This window comes from Sus scrofa, chromosome 17 (genome assembly GCF_000003025.6).
Source record: "Sus scrofa isolate TJ Tabasco breed Duroc chromosome 17, Sscrofa11.1, whole genome shotgun sequence".
In the NCBI taxonomy this organism is placed as follows: domain Eukaryota; kingdom Metazoa; phylum Chordata; class Mammalia; order Artiodactyla; family Suidae; genus Sus; species Sus scrofa.
Window position 1 is genome coordinate 3,917,661 of NC_010459.5, and position 19,088 is coordinate 3,936,748.

Consider the following 19,088-nt stretch of genomic DNA (forward strand, 5'->3'; position numbering starts at 1 on the left):
CTCAGATTTGTGTTAACTGTTGGTAAACACCAACAGTCTTTTTGGAATATGTGGCAAGTATCAGAGACAGACGATCAAGGTTGGTGTTGGGATGAGGGTTCCCAACAGAGTGCCCATATGTAAACAGTAATGCCATTGTTTCCCAGTGACTGTATCTTACAAATAACAAATGTACAGAGTATTTTTTTGACCTGTTTAATCTATTCTCTAGTTAATGACTTAGTTGGTTTTCACCTGATGTTACAACTTAAAAGCTTCTCCTTGCTTTAAGTGACATATATTTTTATAAATCACTACTGTATAATATGGTATCTATAGAGAAAACAACTTCACTAATTAAGAATGTGTCTATTTAAGGAAAATCTACTACAAAGACGCCAACATTACTTAGCCAATGGTGGAAGATTTATAGCTTTCACTTTGGTTTTGATCTTAGGGCTTAGATGCTTTGTAATACGAAAATTGTTTTTTATATAAGTAGTGTAGTTTTAGTTATATGTTTATTTTGCAATGGAGAGGGATGATTATAATTACTCAAAAACAAAAATAATCCAATTTTGAAATAAGCGACTTGCTTCTTTCTTACCAATACAAAGTAACTTAGTGGGCTGGTCATGGAATAGCCTAGAGCAAAGGTGAGAAAATTATGTTCTGTGGGTCAAAGTCTATTTGGGTAAATAGAGACCTACTGGATCACATTTTCACTCATTTGCCTACATATTGTCTACAACTACTTTTGTGTGACAATGGCAGAGTTGATAAGATGCAAAAGAGACCAGGTAGTCCCCAAGGTCTAAATGTTGTATCTGGGCCTTTGCAAAGAAACTTTTATTAGCAACCTGTATAGAATACATCTTGCTCCCTTGTCTTGTGTATTTGATCCCATGATGGTAGTAAGATGTTGTACATGCGATTCAAATGTTAATTCTTTAATTATAGTTATCTTTATACATTAACACTTAAGGGCACTTCTTGGGGGTGACAAAATCATCATTTTAAAAAGTAGATTTTGGGGAGTTCTCATTGTGGCTCAGTGGAAATGATTCTGGCTAGTATCCATGAGGATACAGGTTAGATCCCTGGCCTCGCTCATTGGGTTAAGGATCCAGTGTTGCTGCGAGCTGAGGTGTAGGTTGCAGACATGGCTCGGATCTGGCGATGCCATGGCTATGGGGTAGGCCAGTGGCTACAGCTTCGATCTGACCCCTAGCCTGGGAACCTCCATATGATGCAGGTGCAGCCCTAAAAAGACCAAAAAATAAAATAAAATAAAAATAAATAAAAAGTAGATTTTGTGAGTTACCCATGTAAATAAGGTTTCCATATGTTTGGTGATGACAAAATTTTGGATTTATTATAAAATTTAGAGAATGTCCTGCTATATAGCATAGGGAACTATATCCAGTAACTTGTGATAGAACATGATGGAGGACAATATGAGAAAAATAATGTATATATACGTATGACTGGGTCACTTTGCTGTGCAGCAGAAATTCACAGAACATTGGTGTGTTGGGTTTTTTTGTTTTGTTTTTGTTTTTGTCTTTATGTCTTTTAGGGTTGCACCCACGGCATATGGAGGTTCCCAGACTAGGGGTCAGATCAGAGCCGTAGCTGCCAGCCTACACCACAGCCACAGCAAAGCCAGATCTGAGTCGCGTCTGCGACCTACACCACAGCTCTCAGCAATGCAGGATCCTTAACCCACTGAGCGAGGCCAGGGATCAAACCTGAATCCTCATGGATGCTAGTTGGGTTTGTTAACCACTGAGCCACAACAGGAACTCCTGAACATTGTAAATCAAATATACTTTATTTTTTTTTTAAATTACAGTATCTACTTGTCCAAATCTCCTCAGGTATTGTAACTATAATTGGTTTAGATAGTCTCAAGAGGCATCCTAACAGTAGCTATAAAATTAAAATACCTTAGGAGAGTCTATGGTCAATGAAAAAACAAACTCCTCCTTTCACTAAGAATCTAGAGAAGGCGCTAATTAAGACCATTCGAAACCTGGTAAGGTTGCCAGAGGAATCAGAGTAAGTAGGATGATGTTGAAACAGGGTTTGCAACTTTTTTCCCCTGGACTATCTGAAGAGACAGAATCTAGATGGGTTCAATTCCAGCATGTGACCTTCCAATACAGAAAGTCTTACCTCTTGTTGTTTAAATGTATTCTCTTGGACTTTGCCTTTCAGTGTTTCGACACTGAGCTGCAAATCAAGCAATGTGGTGTTCAGACTTATTAATGACTTAGAGATTTCATTTATTACATTTCCATGTTCCTGAATGAAGGAAAGCAAGTTATTTAGCTGGGAAAGGACATCATTAAATCTTTGATCAGTCATTGCAGTGAAATTTTGGAAATGCTCGGATTCTACGAGATTGGCTTCATTATCTGAAAGATACTGAATTCTCTTCTCCATGTTGCTCATATGTTCTGTAACGACGTCACGAAATCTCATGTCATTTTCACTGTCATTTCCTTTTCCTGCACTAATTGAGCCAACTGCACAATTCTTCATTTCCCATTTCAGGAGATGAGCTGCATATTAAGATAAAAATAAAGAGAGAGATATTCTGTATCCTTAAATACATCCACCACTCCATTCCCTATCACTTTATCCCATCCCGCTGTAACAATCTGAACACTACATGAAATCAAGTAGTTATTTTAAATATACAAAGTGTGAGCCAAGGCAGGCATTATTGCTGAGAGGGAAAATTTTCTCACATTAGAATTTATTCCATGATAAAGTCATTCTTTCTAAATTACTGCTTAGAAGAATCTTCTGGGCCATTGCCTTTGGTTTTGACAGTAAGAGTCAACTCTACAGATTATGAAGTACATTCTGTCCTGGTGCTCAGATGTGCTGTTAGGATAAAATGAGATAATGCTTAACAGTGTGTCTGAAGTAAGCGTGTTGACTATGTTAGTTATTATAAAGATAAATGATAATATGACAAAAACAGTATGTAGTAAGAGTAGAAGTATTAGTGTTGTCCACTGTTTAAACACATTGTTGGCTCATCTTTCTTATCCTATCATTAAACTAGCAGAAAATTATCATTTTCAGTTTCTAGAGACCTAATTTACTGTTGCTAAAATAGGAAATTGGGCAAATGTGGTATTTTTTACTTTAAAAATATTTTATAAGACTCCTCATTACTCAATATAAAATACATATTTACAGCAGAAAATTTAGAAAAGACAAATAATAAGGAAAAATAATTTGCCATTACTCTTACCATCTGAATTAAGTGTTAACATTTTGGTATTTACATATCAAGTCTCTGTTCGCACTATTATTCATTACAGAAAGCAAGATTTTATATACAATCTGGAAACAACCTTTGAATTTTTACTCTACCATGGAGACTTGACTATTACTTAATATTGTTTTACACAAATAATTTTAATAACTACATTGTATTCTATATGAGACTCTATCAGAATTATTCAACAAAAACCCTACATTAGTTTGCTTCAATTTCTGCTAATATATTCAAGACTTTGATGAACAATTTGATTAGTAATTATTTCCTAGAGAAAAAAATTCTATTAATTAAGATATCTGGGGGCATACAGAGCTGAAGATATATATCTCCAAGTGGCCATATGGTCTCTAAACAAGCTAATTATCCCTCTGAAAGGATCTGGAGCAATATGTTTATAGTTTCAAAAAAAGAAAAGTATAAACATTACTTTTGCAGATAAAAATAATAGATAATTATACACACTGGAGTGTTAAATACCATTTTATTTCTAGTCAGTGATGATTAAGATTTTATTGTTTTTTCCTATATCCATATCTATATTATTTATATACTTAACTATATATCAGTCTCTTATTCATATTAATTTAAATCCATAAGATTTTCCATATTTGACCATTTGAGCAATAAAGAGTAACTTCATATGTTTTAAAAGTATACCTACATAAACAGCTATATCTACTGTCAGGTATTTTTTTAATAAAAATGATGTGGAAGTAGTATCAGCTTTATAGGTTTTTTGACACTTAAGTGGGATAAGACCTGAAAAACATTTAATTCCACACTGATCTCAGGGTACCTGTTATACAAATGAGAGCTTAGTGTTTGCACAGGAACAAGCTACCTGATTCTGGAATCCAGTCCTACTCTTAAACTAATAGCTGGGTTTCTCTGGGCAAGTTATTTATCTTCTTGCTTAGGTTTCCTCAAATATCTAAAAGTTAACTTTTGCAGTTGTGTTGAGGGTGAAGGAGAGGAGGCATGTAAATCTCAAAGCACAAAGATGGCCCAAATGAAAACTCTACTTAAGTTAAAGTACCGTATCCTTGAAAGACATCATCTTAGTTACAGACTCTTCACCACCTTTACTTAAAAAAGCTGTTTGATGATGGTTGCCACTATAATGGCAGCTATTATTACTTTATTTATTTATTTATTTATTCATTTATTTATTTTGCATTTTAGGGCCGCACTCACAGCATATGGAAATTCCCTGGCTAGGAGTTAATCAGAGCTTCAGCTGCTGGCCTACACCACAGCCACAGCAACACGGGATCCTAGCTGCATCTGTAACCTACACCACAGCTCACAGCAACACAGGTTCCTTTAACCCACTGAGCGAGGCTGGGGATCAAACCTGAATCCTCATGGATACCAGTCAGGCTCATTACCAACTGAGCCACAGTGGGAAATTGCAAGCTATAATTTTGTTAAGAATAAGTATTAAATTACATATGCAATTAAATCCCAATTTTTAAAAAATGCATTATATTTTCCGAGATATTCGCTTTAAAACTAACTTAACTGAATTAATAAGATATGGAACATTTTGATGTAATCCACAAGAGAAGCCATATTGAGTGTGCCTTGTTTTACACTTTTAAATTTATAGATTAAAATGGACAAAATAGTATATTTCTTAGTTGGATATCACCACATTTTTTATATTAAGTATAGGGAGCAAATTTTGGATTGACAACATTCACATGTTCATCAATTCAATCATCAATTCTATGATCATCAATTCATCAATTCTATATTCATCAATTGTTAATGATTTACTTATTAAGCACTTACTATATAGGCACAGCTTGAGCAACTCTGGGAATACAAAACTGACTGGGAATGGATTATGATTTTAAAATCAGAAACTTTAACAATATTTGCAAAAATTATCTCAAAGTTGTCTCTCCCTTAAATTTTTTTCTTTTATGATGAGTACTGCTTTTTTAGGTAGCAGTTAATAATCCACATTCTGGAAGAGAACTGCTTGGATTATCAATTCTTCTCCTTTCCTTTATAAATTGTGCCCTTGAGCAAATTAATCTGTCCATGCTACCATTTCACAATCTGTATAAATGGGATAATGCTAGTCAGTGTTTACATAATTAAACAAGCTGCTACATGTGAAGTACTTAGATCTTTTCCTAGCACATAATAAATATTTGATAATTTTCAAATTTTAATTATTATTAATATGTTGGATTCAGCATCTTCATGCCTAATGTTGATAACAAAAGGGACTTAATATTTTGTAATATAAAAAAATTGGGAATAGGTTGGGTGTTCCATGACAAAGGTCGTATCTCTGCTTTATTTTAGTAGGCATAGTGATCTAATTACTCAACTGTACAATTTTACTTTCACTAGAAATACTTTTTTTTTAAGGCCACACCTGTGGCATATTGAAGATCTCAGGCTAGGGGTCGAATCCGAGCTGCAGCTGCTGGTCTATACCACAGCCACAGCAACCACAGATCCGAGCCGCATCTGTGATCTACATGGCTACTCATGGCAGCACTGGATGCTTAACCAACTGAACAAGGCCAGGGATTGGTTCTTCATCCTCATAGACACTATGCTGTGTTTTTAACCTGTTGAGCCACGATGGGAACTCCTATGTACTTTTTATTTCATATGGGTAAAGCAAATCATTTTCACAGTATGAAAAGGGAAGACTTGACAAAATATTACGTGACCAAGGGTTTTTCTTCAACACTAAGTTCCACATGAATAAAGGCTACATTTTGCTGATAGACTTTTTTTTTTTTTTTTTTTTTTTTGTCTTTTGTCTTTTTAAGGCATTACCCACAGCATATGGAGCTTCCCAGACTAGAGGTCGAATTGGAACTGTTGCTGCCGGCCTATGCCACAGCCACAGCAATGTGGGATCCAAGCTGCGTCTGTGACCTACCACAGCTCACAGCAATGCCAGATCTTTAACCCACTGAGCAAGGCCAGGGATCAAACCCACATCCTCATGGATGCTAATTGGGTTCATTAACCACTGGGCCATGACAGGAACTCCAGATTTAAAAATACAATATTGTTTGTGTTCCCAAATCTCAAATGAAAAAAAAATTTAATCCTTACTTTAAAAAATGTTTAACTCTGTATCACAAATCACAAAGCTAAGAATATCAGAGTTTGTATTTTCATATGTTCATTTCTTTCATATGTTCATTATCAGAGAGATGGCATTTTAGAATTTTCTATTTCACATTTGAAAGAGGAAAAACTTTTATGACTTGTGCAAAGACCCACAGACAAAGTTGATATTTGATTTTACAGACCTGCTAATATCTTCTTCTACCTAAATTTTATATTATTTTGAGTCAAAGGATCTTCAGTATATCAGTGACAATTTATATACATTAATCCTAGATTAAATGTCCAGAGACATTGTTATATGTTATTATACTATGATAGTGATCTAGTAGCTTCTTTAAGAAAAGGTAATATGTGGTAGTTTATCAGGTTAAAGACACTGCATTTTCACTGCTGTGGTGTGGATCGGATCCTTGGCCCAGCAATTTTGGCATGACATGGGTGTAGCCAAAACAAACAAAAACGAAAAACAAAAATAAAAGAAAGCAAAAAAAGTAGCATGTGGAAAAATATTTTACAGTTACTAAATCATTCAGTGTATAAGACTCTTTAGAGTTTTCATGTACATTTTATTTCATATACTGATTTATATTTGCCAAAATAGAGTAATTTCTATCATTTCAGAGAAATGTTTTGTCTATTTTTGAAATTCTTTGATATCAGGTGGAGATACGTATTATATCTTAACTTCTTTATAGAAAATATTCCAATCTATAACTTGCCGCTATAAATGGATTACCATTTGCTTATTATTCAAGTATGAGAGATACAGGGAAATCTGTTCAAAATTCTGGTGAATTTGAGTGCTAAGGTGACTATAAGATTTGAGTATTTTTAGCTTTTCGTCAATGTTAACAAGTTCCTGCTGTAGTTTTACAAAACAAAACTACTTCAGATCAATCACTGTCAACCCTAGAACAAATGTGTTGACCTGCTAGTATCTTCCAATAGCCCAGAGACTCTGAATTTAATTAGAATCCAAAGTCTTTTTGTCCGCAGAGGCAGCTCCCAGGCCTGGTAGAAAGAAACTTCACTCCCTGGGGTTGGCTCTGCAGGCCACGTTTTTTACAAAAGTGCTGAAATTTACCCAAATTCTAAATGGCCAATAGCTAATGATCCCAAATAATGACATAACTTTCAGTTTTATGCATTTCTCACTACAGATGAGCATATACATAAACAACATATAGATAACCTCCATTCATTGGGAATTCATTGTTTAAAAACAAACACATCAGTTTATTTTACCTAGATGGCTATGGTTGGTTTGATTAGTTGAGGGTTCACTTTGTTGTGGTTGTTTTTTGTTTTTAATGGTCAAAGTAGGAGTTAACGTTTACCTATGAAAAAATATTTTTCTGTCTACCATTATGGCAACCCTATTTTGTGCTGTTGTTTATTAGCTGACCATATTTTGTTCTAAAGACCCAATTGCACTGGGAGACGGTAGAACACAGAGGTTAGGAGTCAGGAGTCATGGGTGGGAACTCCAGCTCTACCACTGAGCTGTTTCCTTTTGTGGATGATAAGGATAAGCATATGTTTGCTCAAGGGTAACTATAAGGTGTATTAAGGTCATGTGTATAGTCCAGTGCCTGAACAGAGCCAACGTTCTAAAATAGCTATTGTTACGGTTGTTGTTTTCATTGTCATTTCTTACCTAGCAAAATTCTACTAAGTAAGAAATTAGGTTGCCTCTTGTCAGAGGAGGTTTGGCCTTGTATTAGGAGCATTTTCTTGCTAAGCTGATTAGCATGCACATAAAAACACATCTTATTCCCTGCCTCTCTCTTGTTAGCATATGTCCAGATTTTTCACCACTCACAGAGAAGAGGAGAGGTACAAGGCATATCGATTCAAATGTCAATCAAAATCATCACAAATGCTACAGAGGGGGATGACTTTACAGACTTGTTTGAGTTATCATGCAAGCCATCCACTCCTGTAAACCCTCAAGTTTATCCCCAATTCAAACCAAACTCTCCAAAAAAGTATGTGCCTGACAAACATCATGTAGAACCCAAGTAAATTGCTCCATTATTTTTTGCTTTGAAAGGATGCTATCAGATTATTTTTAGAGATATTTTAAATAAAACCCTTAGGAAATATGTGGCCATTATTTTATAAGGTCTCCTCTCTTTGAAGACTTACAGGAAGATTTTTCTGTTCTTAGTATTTAAAGTGTTTTTTCCAGAGCAACTGGCTTATTTTTATATTTTAGGCATTTTTAATGTAAATGACCACAATGGCAACTAGAATACTTACCATGAAATTTGTAATGCACCACTAGAAATATATAGGATTTATAGGATAATACTTTTGAAATGGTTTGTTTATCTTACCTCCACATATCCATATTAAATGAAAAAGTAGATTCTGCAAAGTTTATAAGCTAAAAAAAAAAAAGAAAAGAAATAGCATAGGAAATTTCCATTTTCCTCTGCTCTTTCTTTTTTTTAAAAAAAAATTTAATAACTTTGCAGAATCTACTTTTTTCTTTCAATAAATTTGAGGAACACTTTCTAATGTGAAGTTTCCCTTACAAATATCCCATATACAAAAGACTGAATGCTTCTTTTTTGTGCCTGCAATAAGTAATTCACAGGATGAGTTGCTGAGTTGCAGAAGTCTAGAGTACTGTACCTGCCAGTACTCCAATGATAGGCACCAGCACGACAAACACAAGGAGATAAAGGGCAATCAGTGCAGCTTTGAAAGACTTCATTTTCTCTTGAAGCGTTGGGCCATTTTTAGGATCTAAAACACAAAAGCCCAACCCACTATTAGAAAACATACTCTTCTTACGTGGTAGAGTTAAACAATGGAATTTTTCTCAGCCACAAAAAAGAATGAAATGCCATTTTCAGCAACATGGATGGATCTTGAGTTTACACTAAGTGAAATAAATCAGAGAGACTAATATCATGTTGTCACTTACAGGTGGAATCCAAAAAAAAAAAAAAAGATACAAATGAACTAATTTACAAAACAGAAATAAATCCACAGACATCAAAAACAAACTCGTGGTTACCAAAGGGGAAAGGGATGTGGGGGATTAAACTAGGAGTTTGGGATTAATATATACACACTATCATATATCAAATAAATAACAGGGACCTACTATATAGCATAAGGAGCTATACTCAATATTCTATAATAACCTATAAGGGAAAAGAATATAAACAAGTATGTTACACAAATATACACATGGTGTATACCTGAAAGTAACAGAACACTGTAAATCAGTGATGTTTCGATTTTAAAAAGTTTAAAGTAAAATAAAACTTATTCTTCTTAATTAAAATTCTATATCTCTAATTACATTGTTACTATCAAACCTATTAGAATAAAAAGGGAACAAAAAAACAGATTCTCATTTATTCAGTAGGAAGCAAAAGGGACAGTCATAGGAGAAGCCAATATAGGCATTGCTAAGAACATTTGATTTTATTATCCATTAACTAAGAATCCAGGACAAAGTTACTGTCCTCTATAAGTTGTACTTGTCTCATAACCTGTACAACTCTATAGGTTGTACTTGTCTCATAATTTATCAAGCATAAGTTGGTAAATTTTAATACTGATATCACACCAATATATATGCAACCATAAATTTTATTGTTTCACATGGGAATATATTCTGGGTGAAAATAAAATTCCTCAAGCAACTATATAATTTTTTTCAGATTTTAAGTGAGGTAAGAGAAACATTATTGCCTATGATAATTATGCAAATTCTCTTTTCTAATTCCATCTCAATTTTATATTTGGATGCCTCATGATTTGAATACAATGTAAAAATGAAAAAAATTAAATAAGAAAATGATGCACATCTTGATTAAACTTTGGAATGGATCAATAAATCTCATCCTCTGGTTGTTTCAGAACATATTAATATTTTAGTACTATTTGCATAGCATAATTAGATGCTAATTATGATGTAGAAGGGAATCTTACTTGCAGAGGAAGGCATTTTTCTGATTTGGTGAATAAATCCATATTTTTTTCCTATGGACGTTGCTTTTATTATTTAATAAAAAAAAAGAAATGTCATTTTCAGGTTGTAAACCCCTAAATTAGAAGTTTAGACATTGTTTGATAATGTTCTATCAGGGACTGCATGAAAAAGGAGAAAAAAATTAAGTAAAGAAAAAATAAAATAAAGAGAAGGTGGGGAAAAGCAAAGGACAAAAAGAGAAGGAAAAACTATAGTACAAGCAAGATGGGATATTCCATCTGCCAAGCTAATTATGTTGAAATCCAGCTTGGCACATAGAATATACACATTTAGGGTAAGTCTCCAGACCATAATTTTACATAGTGTCACAAACTCTAAGGACAGTCTCCACAGGCACCCCACCTTTCTCCCACTTACTTGGAGGAAGCAAAGCTGTCATTGAGCGAGCATCGAACTTGACAGATTCCATACAACTGTCAGTGTCCTCCGGTTGATCAGGAAAGCTATGCCACTGTTCCATACTTCTAACAAACGCATGGAAAAATACGTTAATTATACATGGAATTGCCAGGGCCCTTTAGCATAATGTTTCAAACTAAAATTTAGAATCGAAATCCAATTTTAGCAAGGGAATGGTGTCATTAACTAGTTAAAAGTATATATATCTGCCATATAGAACAACATATTACACCTATTTAGATTTTCATTTTCACATTGAAAGACAAACTTATGTGGAACCCGTACCTGTGATTGCAGGTGTGTGTTCTTTTAGAGTGAGATGTAACTTTGCTGTCTTAGCTTAAAAGATTTTTTTTCCCATGTGGCAGAAAACTGTTTAACTGGGAAAAAAAAAAAAAAAAAAAAGAATTCCCCTTATAAGAAAAAGTAGTGCAAAAGTTGGAGTAAATATTTCCTGTGATCATTTATCAGAAGTTCCGAATAGAACAAACTATAATGAGAAATTTGGAACAAATATTTCCTGTGATCTTTTATTGGAGCTTTATGAGCCAAGTTTCCTTTTGCCAAAGCATCTATTTATACCTTTAGAAAGATAGTTTAGTCACTAGATTAGGAGCCACATGGAAAAGATAGTTTTTCATTACCTTTCTTACCCTTTCCTTTCTTTTCCCTTTTTTTGTTTTTTTCTAATTTCTTCTTTTTCTTTCTAGTATATTTTTCTGTCAGGGCTTCCCTCACTATATAAGTTGGCAGAATCTCAAATATGTGATTGTACCTTTTTTAAGCACAATCTATATTTTATGACACAGTCTATGTCTATGTCTCTTTAAGATGCATCAGAATCATCTGAAAGGCTTAATTTAAAACAGATTGAAATATCCACTCCCCCCCACACACATCCATCCCCTCCCCTCAAAGATTTTGATATTTAGGGTGGGGGTTAAGAGTTTGCAATTCCAACAAGTTCTTTAGTGAAGCTGCTGTTGCCAGCAGCTAAGGATCACATTTTAAGAACATTTGCCATGAAAAGAAAAGACTTTTTCTTGGAAACAGTTCAGTTCATTTGACTGATAAGTTTAGCATAGAGCCAACAGCTTCTGGTCATTATTTATCTCCTGTAATGCTGAGTTATGGATTTAGCACAGCTGAAGTTAACTTTGTGCACTGGCAGCTCCAGGACACTGAACTCATCTCTCCTCCAGAAGACGAAGGACAACCATTCATATGCAAACATTCACCCTGCTCTGGGAAGAGGTATTGACAAGAAAGGATGTGACTCAAGTCCTGTCGATATATTTTTTGAAGTATTACCAAGGTGATTCTGTATTTTGCAGTCTGCAGTTTATGCATGCATCATTTGGTAAATTGGTCTTAGTTTTTTGTAAATCCCATCGATCTGGCTGTGTTTCCCTGTGTTCCTTAAATGACTCAGCTGCGGTAGAGGAAGAGGGCAGAGGGGGAAGTTACAGAACCTACATCCTCTTTTCTTAGGCAGAGGTAAAGTGAAAGAAATAAACAAGAATCTGGGAACATTGACCATCACAGAAACCCAAACTGTTTAATTCAGATCCAGATCCTCCTGCCGTTTTCCCTTTTTTGATTCATTCTGTTATTTGATTTGGATAAGTTTTACACTTACCATGCAAAACAAATGAACAAATAATTTTTAAAAATGAGATGACAATAAAACTTAGCTAAATTCATTTTAAAACTGTAGTTCAAAGCAACTGGAACTGTGGAAAAATTTTTAAACTTTGAACTCAGTTTATAAAGGATGGGTCACAAAGTATGCACCCCGCTGTGTATCTAGAAATCTTTTCCTCAGTTTGCTTACTGCCCCCTTCTCCGTGTGTTTGACTATGCCTTTGGCTCTGATAGTTTCAATATTATAGCTCAATTTTCACTTAAATACAAAGGAATATTGCTTATATTACTCAATCATCTGGATAAGAATTTTTTTTTTTTTTTATTTTAGGGCTGCACCCAAGGCATATGGATGTTCCCAGGCTAGAGATCAAAACAGAGGTGTAGCTGCCAGCCTATGCCACAGCCACAGCCACACCAAAGCCAGATCCAAGCCACGTCTTCAACCTACACCGAAGCTCATGGGAACACCAAATCCTTAACCCACTGATTGAGGCCAGGGATTGAACCCAGATCCACATGGATACTAGTCAGAATCACTACTGCTAAGCCATGACAGGAACTGCCTAGGTGAGAATAGCTTTGGAAAAAGAGTGAAAACTTTGAAATTGATAATTCTCTCCAGACTGTGAACTATGTAAGAGGTGAAACAATATGTTTTTGTTCAATATTGTGTTACCGGAACTTAAAACAACCTGGGATATAGAATATATTTAATAAATATTTGTCAAATGAATGATCTGATTTGTTTTGTATACGATACTGGTCTTGGGAGGTCCCATTATGGCTCAGTGGTTAACAAACCCGACCAGTTTCCATGAGGACACTGGCTCGATCCCTGGCCACGCTCAGTGGTTTAAGGATCCAGCATTGCTGTGAGTTGTGGTATAGGTTCCAGACGTGGCTCAGATCTGGTGTTGCTGTGGCTGTGTCATAGGCTGTCGGCCACAGCTCGGATTCAACCCCTGGACTGGGAACCTCCATATGCTGTGGGTGCGGCCCTAAATAGACAAAAGAAAAAAAAAAAAAAGTTATTAGTCTCATATAGTTTTGCTTTTTTTTTTTTTAAAGATAGATGTTTGGAGATGGGGTGCTGCAAAAATGATGTTTGTTTCTTCTTCTTCTTCTTCTTTTTTTTATTTTTTTATTTTTTTTTCATTTTTGGCTGCATATGGAATTTCCAGCCAGGGATCAGATTAAGCCACAGCTGTGACCTACACTGCAACAGTGAAAAAGTCAGATCCTTAACCCACTGTGCCAGGCAAGGGATCATACCTGCTTCCTTGTGCCACAGTGGGAACTCGAGGGTCTGCTTATTCTCATAGAAAACTTACTGGTAAAGCTTCTGCCCATAATCCTGACTTTTTGTACTCCACATGCGTACTCATTTGACATTTTGTTGAACATGAACCAAATCTTAGGACTGGGTGACTATGTTATGCCATCAAGACACTGTCACTTTCTCTCGCCTGTTCCTAACCAGCATTCCTTTTTATTCTGCTTATTCCAACTGGCAAGTAGTTAAGCCACATCCCATTGTATTCTCAATGAAACATTATGAGCATTTTGGTTGGGACAATTCTGTCTTGCAAAGGACTGTCTTAGTTGTATAGGAAGCTTATCACCCCTGGCTGCTACCCATTAAATGTCAACAGTGTCTCCTCATCATTACATCCCGCTTCCCCTGCAAAACTCCAAAAACTTTATCCTCACACATTGCTAAACACCCATCCCTCTCTGAGAACCACTCTTCAACCTGGATCACCATGGTGGATGATAAGTAAGGAATTTTAATTCCCTCATAGTTTCAGCAACAATACAGATTCCTCAAAGGCAAAATTAGGGTGGTGGTTAAAAAAAAAAAAAAAAAAAAAAAAAAAAAAAAAGGTGGCTGCCAGGAGTTCCAGAAGAGGGAGGGAGGGACGCCTGGGTGCGACACACAGGATTTCAGGGACATGAAAATAGTCTACATGATACTGTAATGATGGATGGATGTCATTATACATTTGTCCAAACACACAGAATATATAGCACAGGGAACCCTAAGCTAAACTATGGGTTTTAGTTAATAATGTATAAATATTAACTCACCAGTTATAACACATAGACCATTCTAAAGCACAAAGTTAAGAGAGTTAACTGGGAAGGAACTTTCTGCTCCATTTTTCTCTGAACTTAAAATGTCCCCCAAATAAAGTCTACTTAAAAAAAAAAAAAAAATACAGGTTCTGAGTTCCCGCCATGGTGCAGCAGAAATAAATCCGACTAGAAACCATAGGGCTGTGGGTTTGATCTCTGGCCTCACTCAGTGGGTTAAGGATCTGGCGTTGCTGTGAGCTGTGGTGTAGGCCAGCAGCTGTAGTGCTGATTCGACCCCTAACCTGGGAACCTCCATATGCCCCAGGTGTGGCCCTAAAAAAAGACAAAAGACAAAAAAAAAAAAAAAATACAGGTTCCTTAAATTATTTCATGGATATCTTTCAAATCACTCTTTGTGTGTTTAGTTTTTTAAAAATATGTATTACAGACCTATCACAACTTATGTGATTGCCTTTTTATAGAAAACTTTAACATTCTGGAATTTTAAGGAGAAAACATATAGCAAACCCAGAATAATAATACACTGATCTAATCCTGGTCTCAATAAAGCAGGATGAATGTTATTTTTATCCACATACTTGCTCAGAACCTCCACAGGTACTTTTTGTGAGTGTGAGTGTGTGTGTGTGTGTGTGTGTGTGTGCGCGCGCGCGCACTTTTTAGGGCTGCACTGCACTTGTGGCATATGGAAGTTCCCAGGCTAGGGGTCAAATCAGAGGTACAGCTGCTGGCCTACACTGCAGCCTCAGCCAAACCAGATCCAAGCTGCGTGTGCAAACTGCACCATAGCTCACGGCAACGTTGGATCCCTGACCCACTGAGTGAGGCCAGGGATCAAACCCACATCCTCAATGATACTAGTTGGTTTCACTTCTGCTGCACTATAATGGGAAGATCTTCCACATGTACTTTTAAATAACTTTGCACTATATAACCCGCAAGGCCTCCTTGGCTTAAAATGTTTCTTGGAAGAAAGAATCTCATTTTTTAAAATGGCTCTAGAAGGCTAGATGCTATATCATAAATACAACAACAACAACAAATAAAAGGCATGTATTGAGATAATTTAAATTAATGACTTTAAGATGGAAATATCTGTCCCTTCACGAAGGCCAGTTCAACAAATTCCTGTCCTCTGTTGTTATATCGAACACCATGCAAATCTCTAGGATTCCAAAGTCAATATGTACAGAATAGTCTCAGCCATCAGAGATCTTATGTACTAATACAGAAGATCAAAATTTTTATAGATATGCACACAAACCACAGGCATAGTCCAAAGAGAGGAGACTCATTCTTTTGGGAAAGTGTATCATCCAGGTGGGGACATAGAGAAAATGACACTTTATCAGAGTTTTGAACAAGGAGCAGGCATTTGTCGTGAGACTATTCCAGGGGTGGAAAGTGTGTGAAAGGACGTGAAGGCAGGAAGAACATGGGGATAAAAGCACATCAGCATCGTGGAATCAGGAGCCCTGGGCAGAGGGTCAGAAGAGGAGCCCAGAGAAGGCATGAAGCTGCAGGCTTTCTGCTTTTCAATTTCTTCCTTCATTTTTCTGATGGCTTAAATTGACCTGGCCTTCACAACCTAGCCAAAATATAACATTGAACGTATACCCACACAAATGAAAAAAAAAAAAAATCCTTTGTTTTGGTAATAGTGACCTAAGTTATATTACTAGCGATAAAAAAATACACGGTCCATTAAATAGTTTGCTTATTTCCCTTTCACCCTGAAACAGCACTCAATTTTGTTCTTCCTTATTCCTCTACATCTTTATCTTTTATGGGCTTATACAGATGATTATACATATTTTGTAGATTACTATATTTCAAATGATGATTTCTCTGGGTATATTTACTAAAACTTTGAAAAAGAAGACCCTCTAAAAAATACTGACTAGTGAATTAGGCTAAGTGACCATATCTAGGTTATAGAGGTATAGAGGACTGAAAAGGAGAACAACATTAAAATCTGGTAGGTGGAATGATGAAAGAAAAATAGTCCCCCCTTCCTATCCTTGAGTACACCATGAGTTTTCTTTGTTTTCTAGAACAATCTATAACAGGGATATATGAGTATATCATTTAAAGAAAAAAGATTAGGTTAATTATTGATGAAGCAGTCTTAAGATTGATGGCATTTTCTGTTACTACTTTCTTAGTCTCCACACTCTTTCTGACAATCTCAACTACTTCCATAGCTTGAATACTACCTACATACAGACAAAGCCAAAATATCCAGCTCAGATCTCAAGTCTCAGAATCAGACTTTTCTTTTTTTATAATATAGCCAGCTACCATGGTGTACTTTCCACATCAAGCTAACTTTTCTTTTTCTAGGATCTTTGATGTTAGCATGCCAAACATGATGTTTGATACAAGCATGTTGATGTTTGTATTATTGTAAATAATAAACATTATTATTACTATATGTTTATTACTATAATCATTCATTATTTTTTACTATTTTTCATGTAGTGAGGCATACAGGACAGCCAGGCATATGGCAATACAGTTTCAATATGCTAGTGCTAGAAAAGCATGGCAGTCCTAATCCGAGGCCAGGGTTCTATTTTAGATCACTCTCACCCAAAGACTCCTATCTCATGGCACAGCAACTCCTGACTTCCTCAAAGCCATTCCTCCCACTCTCTCCCAGTACTCATATTGCAGTTTATTTTTATCTACCCAAATGGGCATCTTTGACAATTGAGGAGCAAAACCAAGAGATAGTAAAGAGGAGGAAATGTAAAAGAATTGATGAACAGGCATCGAAACATAGCACTTTCACAAAGAAAAGGACAAAAAAATCAAACAATAGAAAATATTTTTCAGGGAAAGATAGAACCTTGAGAACAAACATTTTTAGTGGGCAAGTAAGGAAAGAATGTCAGCACTGAAAATAAGAGAGACATTTGACACTACGGTCGAGACAAGAAGTCAAAGTTAGTCAAGGTGTGCCCGGTCGTCCATAACCTGCCATGTGGAACAGGAGATGTTTGACTTGTATGGTGGAGGCAGAAGCAGATTCCTGAGAGATCAATAAGCAGTAAATGTATGAAAGTGAAAGGCCTTTAGCGTATATGGGAAATCTGGTCGTGTTCATGCTTTTCTGTTGAGAAGAGGTAACTGACAATGTACTGAGATGGTCCAGACAGCAGTATTTTTCCTTGCTTATTCCTCTTCATCTCCCAAACTATCAACACTGGAGTGTGCCTGCTCTCAGTTCTTGTCCTCTTTTCCTCTTTATTCACCCCCGTGGTGAGCTCACTAGTCTCATTGTTTTAAATACCATCTCCAAGGCTGATGGCTGTTCATATTTATCTCCTGCCCAAACCACTCCTTTCAACTCCAAATCTGGAGGTACACGCATCACTACCTGGATTTCTAATAATCCACTACCTGGGTTACCCCAAACCCAGGAATCTCCTTGACCCCACTCCTTGTCCTCCACATCCACTCTACCATCAGATCTTGTTGATTTGTTTTCCAGTCTGCCATCAGATCTATGAAGAAGCTGATGGCCTCTCATCACCTACACTCCTACCAGCTTGGCTTAAGCACCATAATCTTTCTCACCAGAACTATTTCAATAGTTCCCCACCTGATCTCTCAGCTTCCTTCTTATTCTTTCCATTATTCTTATTCTTTCCATTTTATTCGCCATACAGCCTCTACAGAGTTCCTCTTTAAAAAGTAAGTCAGATCATGTCATTCTACTCAAAACCCTTGAACACCTTTCCGTCTCTTCTGCGTCCTGACTAAAAGCTCACTCACTCAGGTAGACATTTCTCCAGCATCAGATTTAAAATTGCCACCCAGCCCTTTCACTTCCTCTTCTCCTGCCTACCTTGCTTCCTCCATGCCCCACAAAACTTATTACCCTCTAACATGAAGTGTGTTCTCCTTATTTATCTATTGTCTGTCTCTTTTCACCCCAGTTAGATCCATGATTCAGGAGTTTTTATCTCTTTGGTGCAATAACCAGAGAATTCCTACCACTTAGTAAGTGTTAATCACATATATTAAGTACATTAGAAGAAATTCCATAAATAAATGAAAGATAAAATATTTTGCAAGATGATTGGATTTTATACCTGGGGTTATGCCTCAAGAAAAATTTGTATTTCACTGATATGGAAATGTAAATATCCTGCTACCCACTGGGAAATAAAAGGTTTTTCTCTGAATTGTATGTAAATAGGAAACTGAAAGAAAAAAATCTCACCCCAAAGTTCCCACTTTTGCCTGAAAGGCATTCCTTAGACTTACCAGATACTCTGAGTTCTTTTCTCTAATCACCGTCAGAATAATTTTTCAATAATGTTAGAGAACATAGACATGTGAGGTTTTGTTAGCAGCTGGTGAACAATTCATAAAAATGTGACTTGAAATGTCTTTTCCAAAGTTAGGAGGAAAAGTTACTTCACATAAAGTTACAACTTCTTACCAAATGTCAATGCACTGAAAAAGAACCATGAAATCTTTTGAGCTTGTATAATCTATTAAAAGCATGTTCTCATGAGAAGTGAAACACAT

The 19,088-nt window shown here is 36.0% G+C and overlaps 1 protein-coding gene across 8 annotated transcripts in view; it reads right to left on the reverse strand.

Moving 5' to 3' along the window:
- MSR1 (macrophage scavenger receptor 1) overlaps window positions 1-19,088 on the reverse strand; it is a 79,710-nt gene that overhangs the window by 57,758 nt on the left and 2,864 nt on the right. For 3 of the 8 annotated variants that reach the window (NM_001243874.1, XM_013984976.2, XM_013984977.2), the window contains 3 exon segments: window positions 2,158-2,546; window positions 9,029-9,142; window positions 10,761-10,867. In NM_001243874.1, the coding sequence (NP_001230803.1) occupies window positions 2,158-2,546; window positions 9,029-9,142; window positions 10,761-10,863 (606 nt within the window). In that variant the 5' untranslated portion in view covers window positions 10,864-10,867. 8 annotated transcript variants of the gene reach the window in all.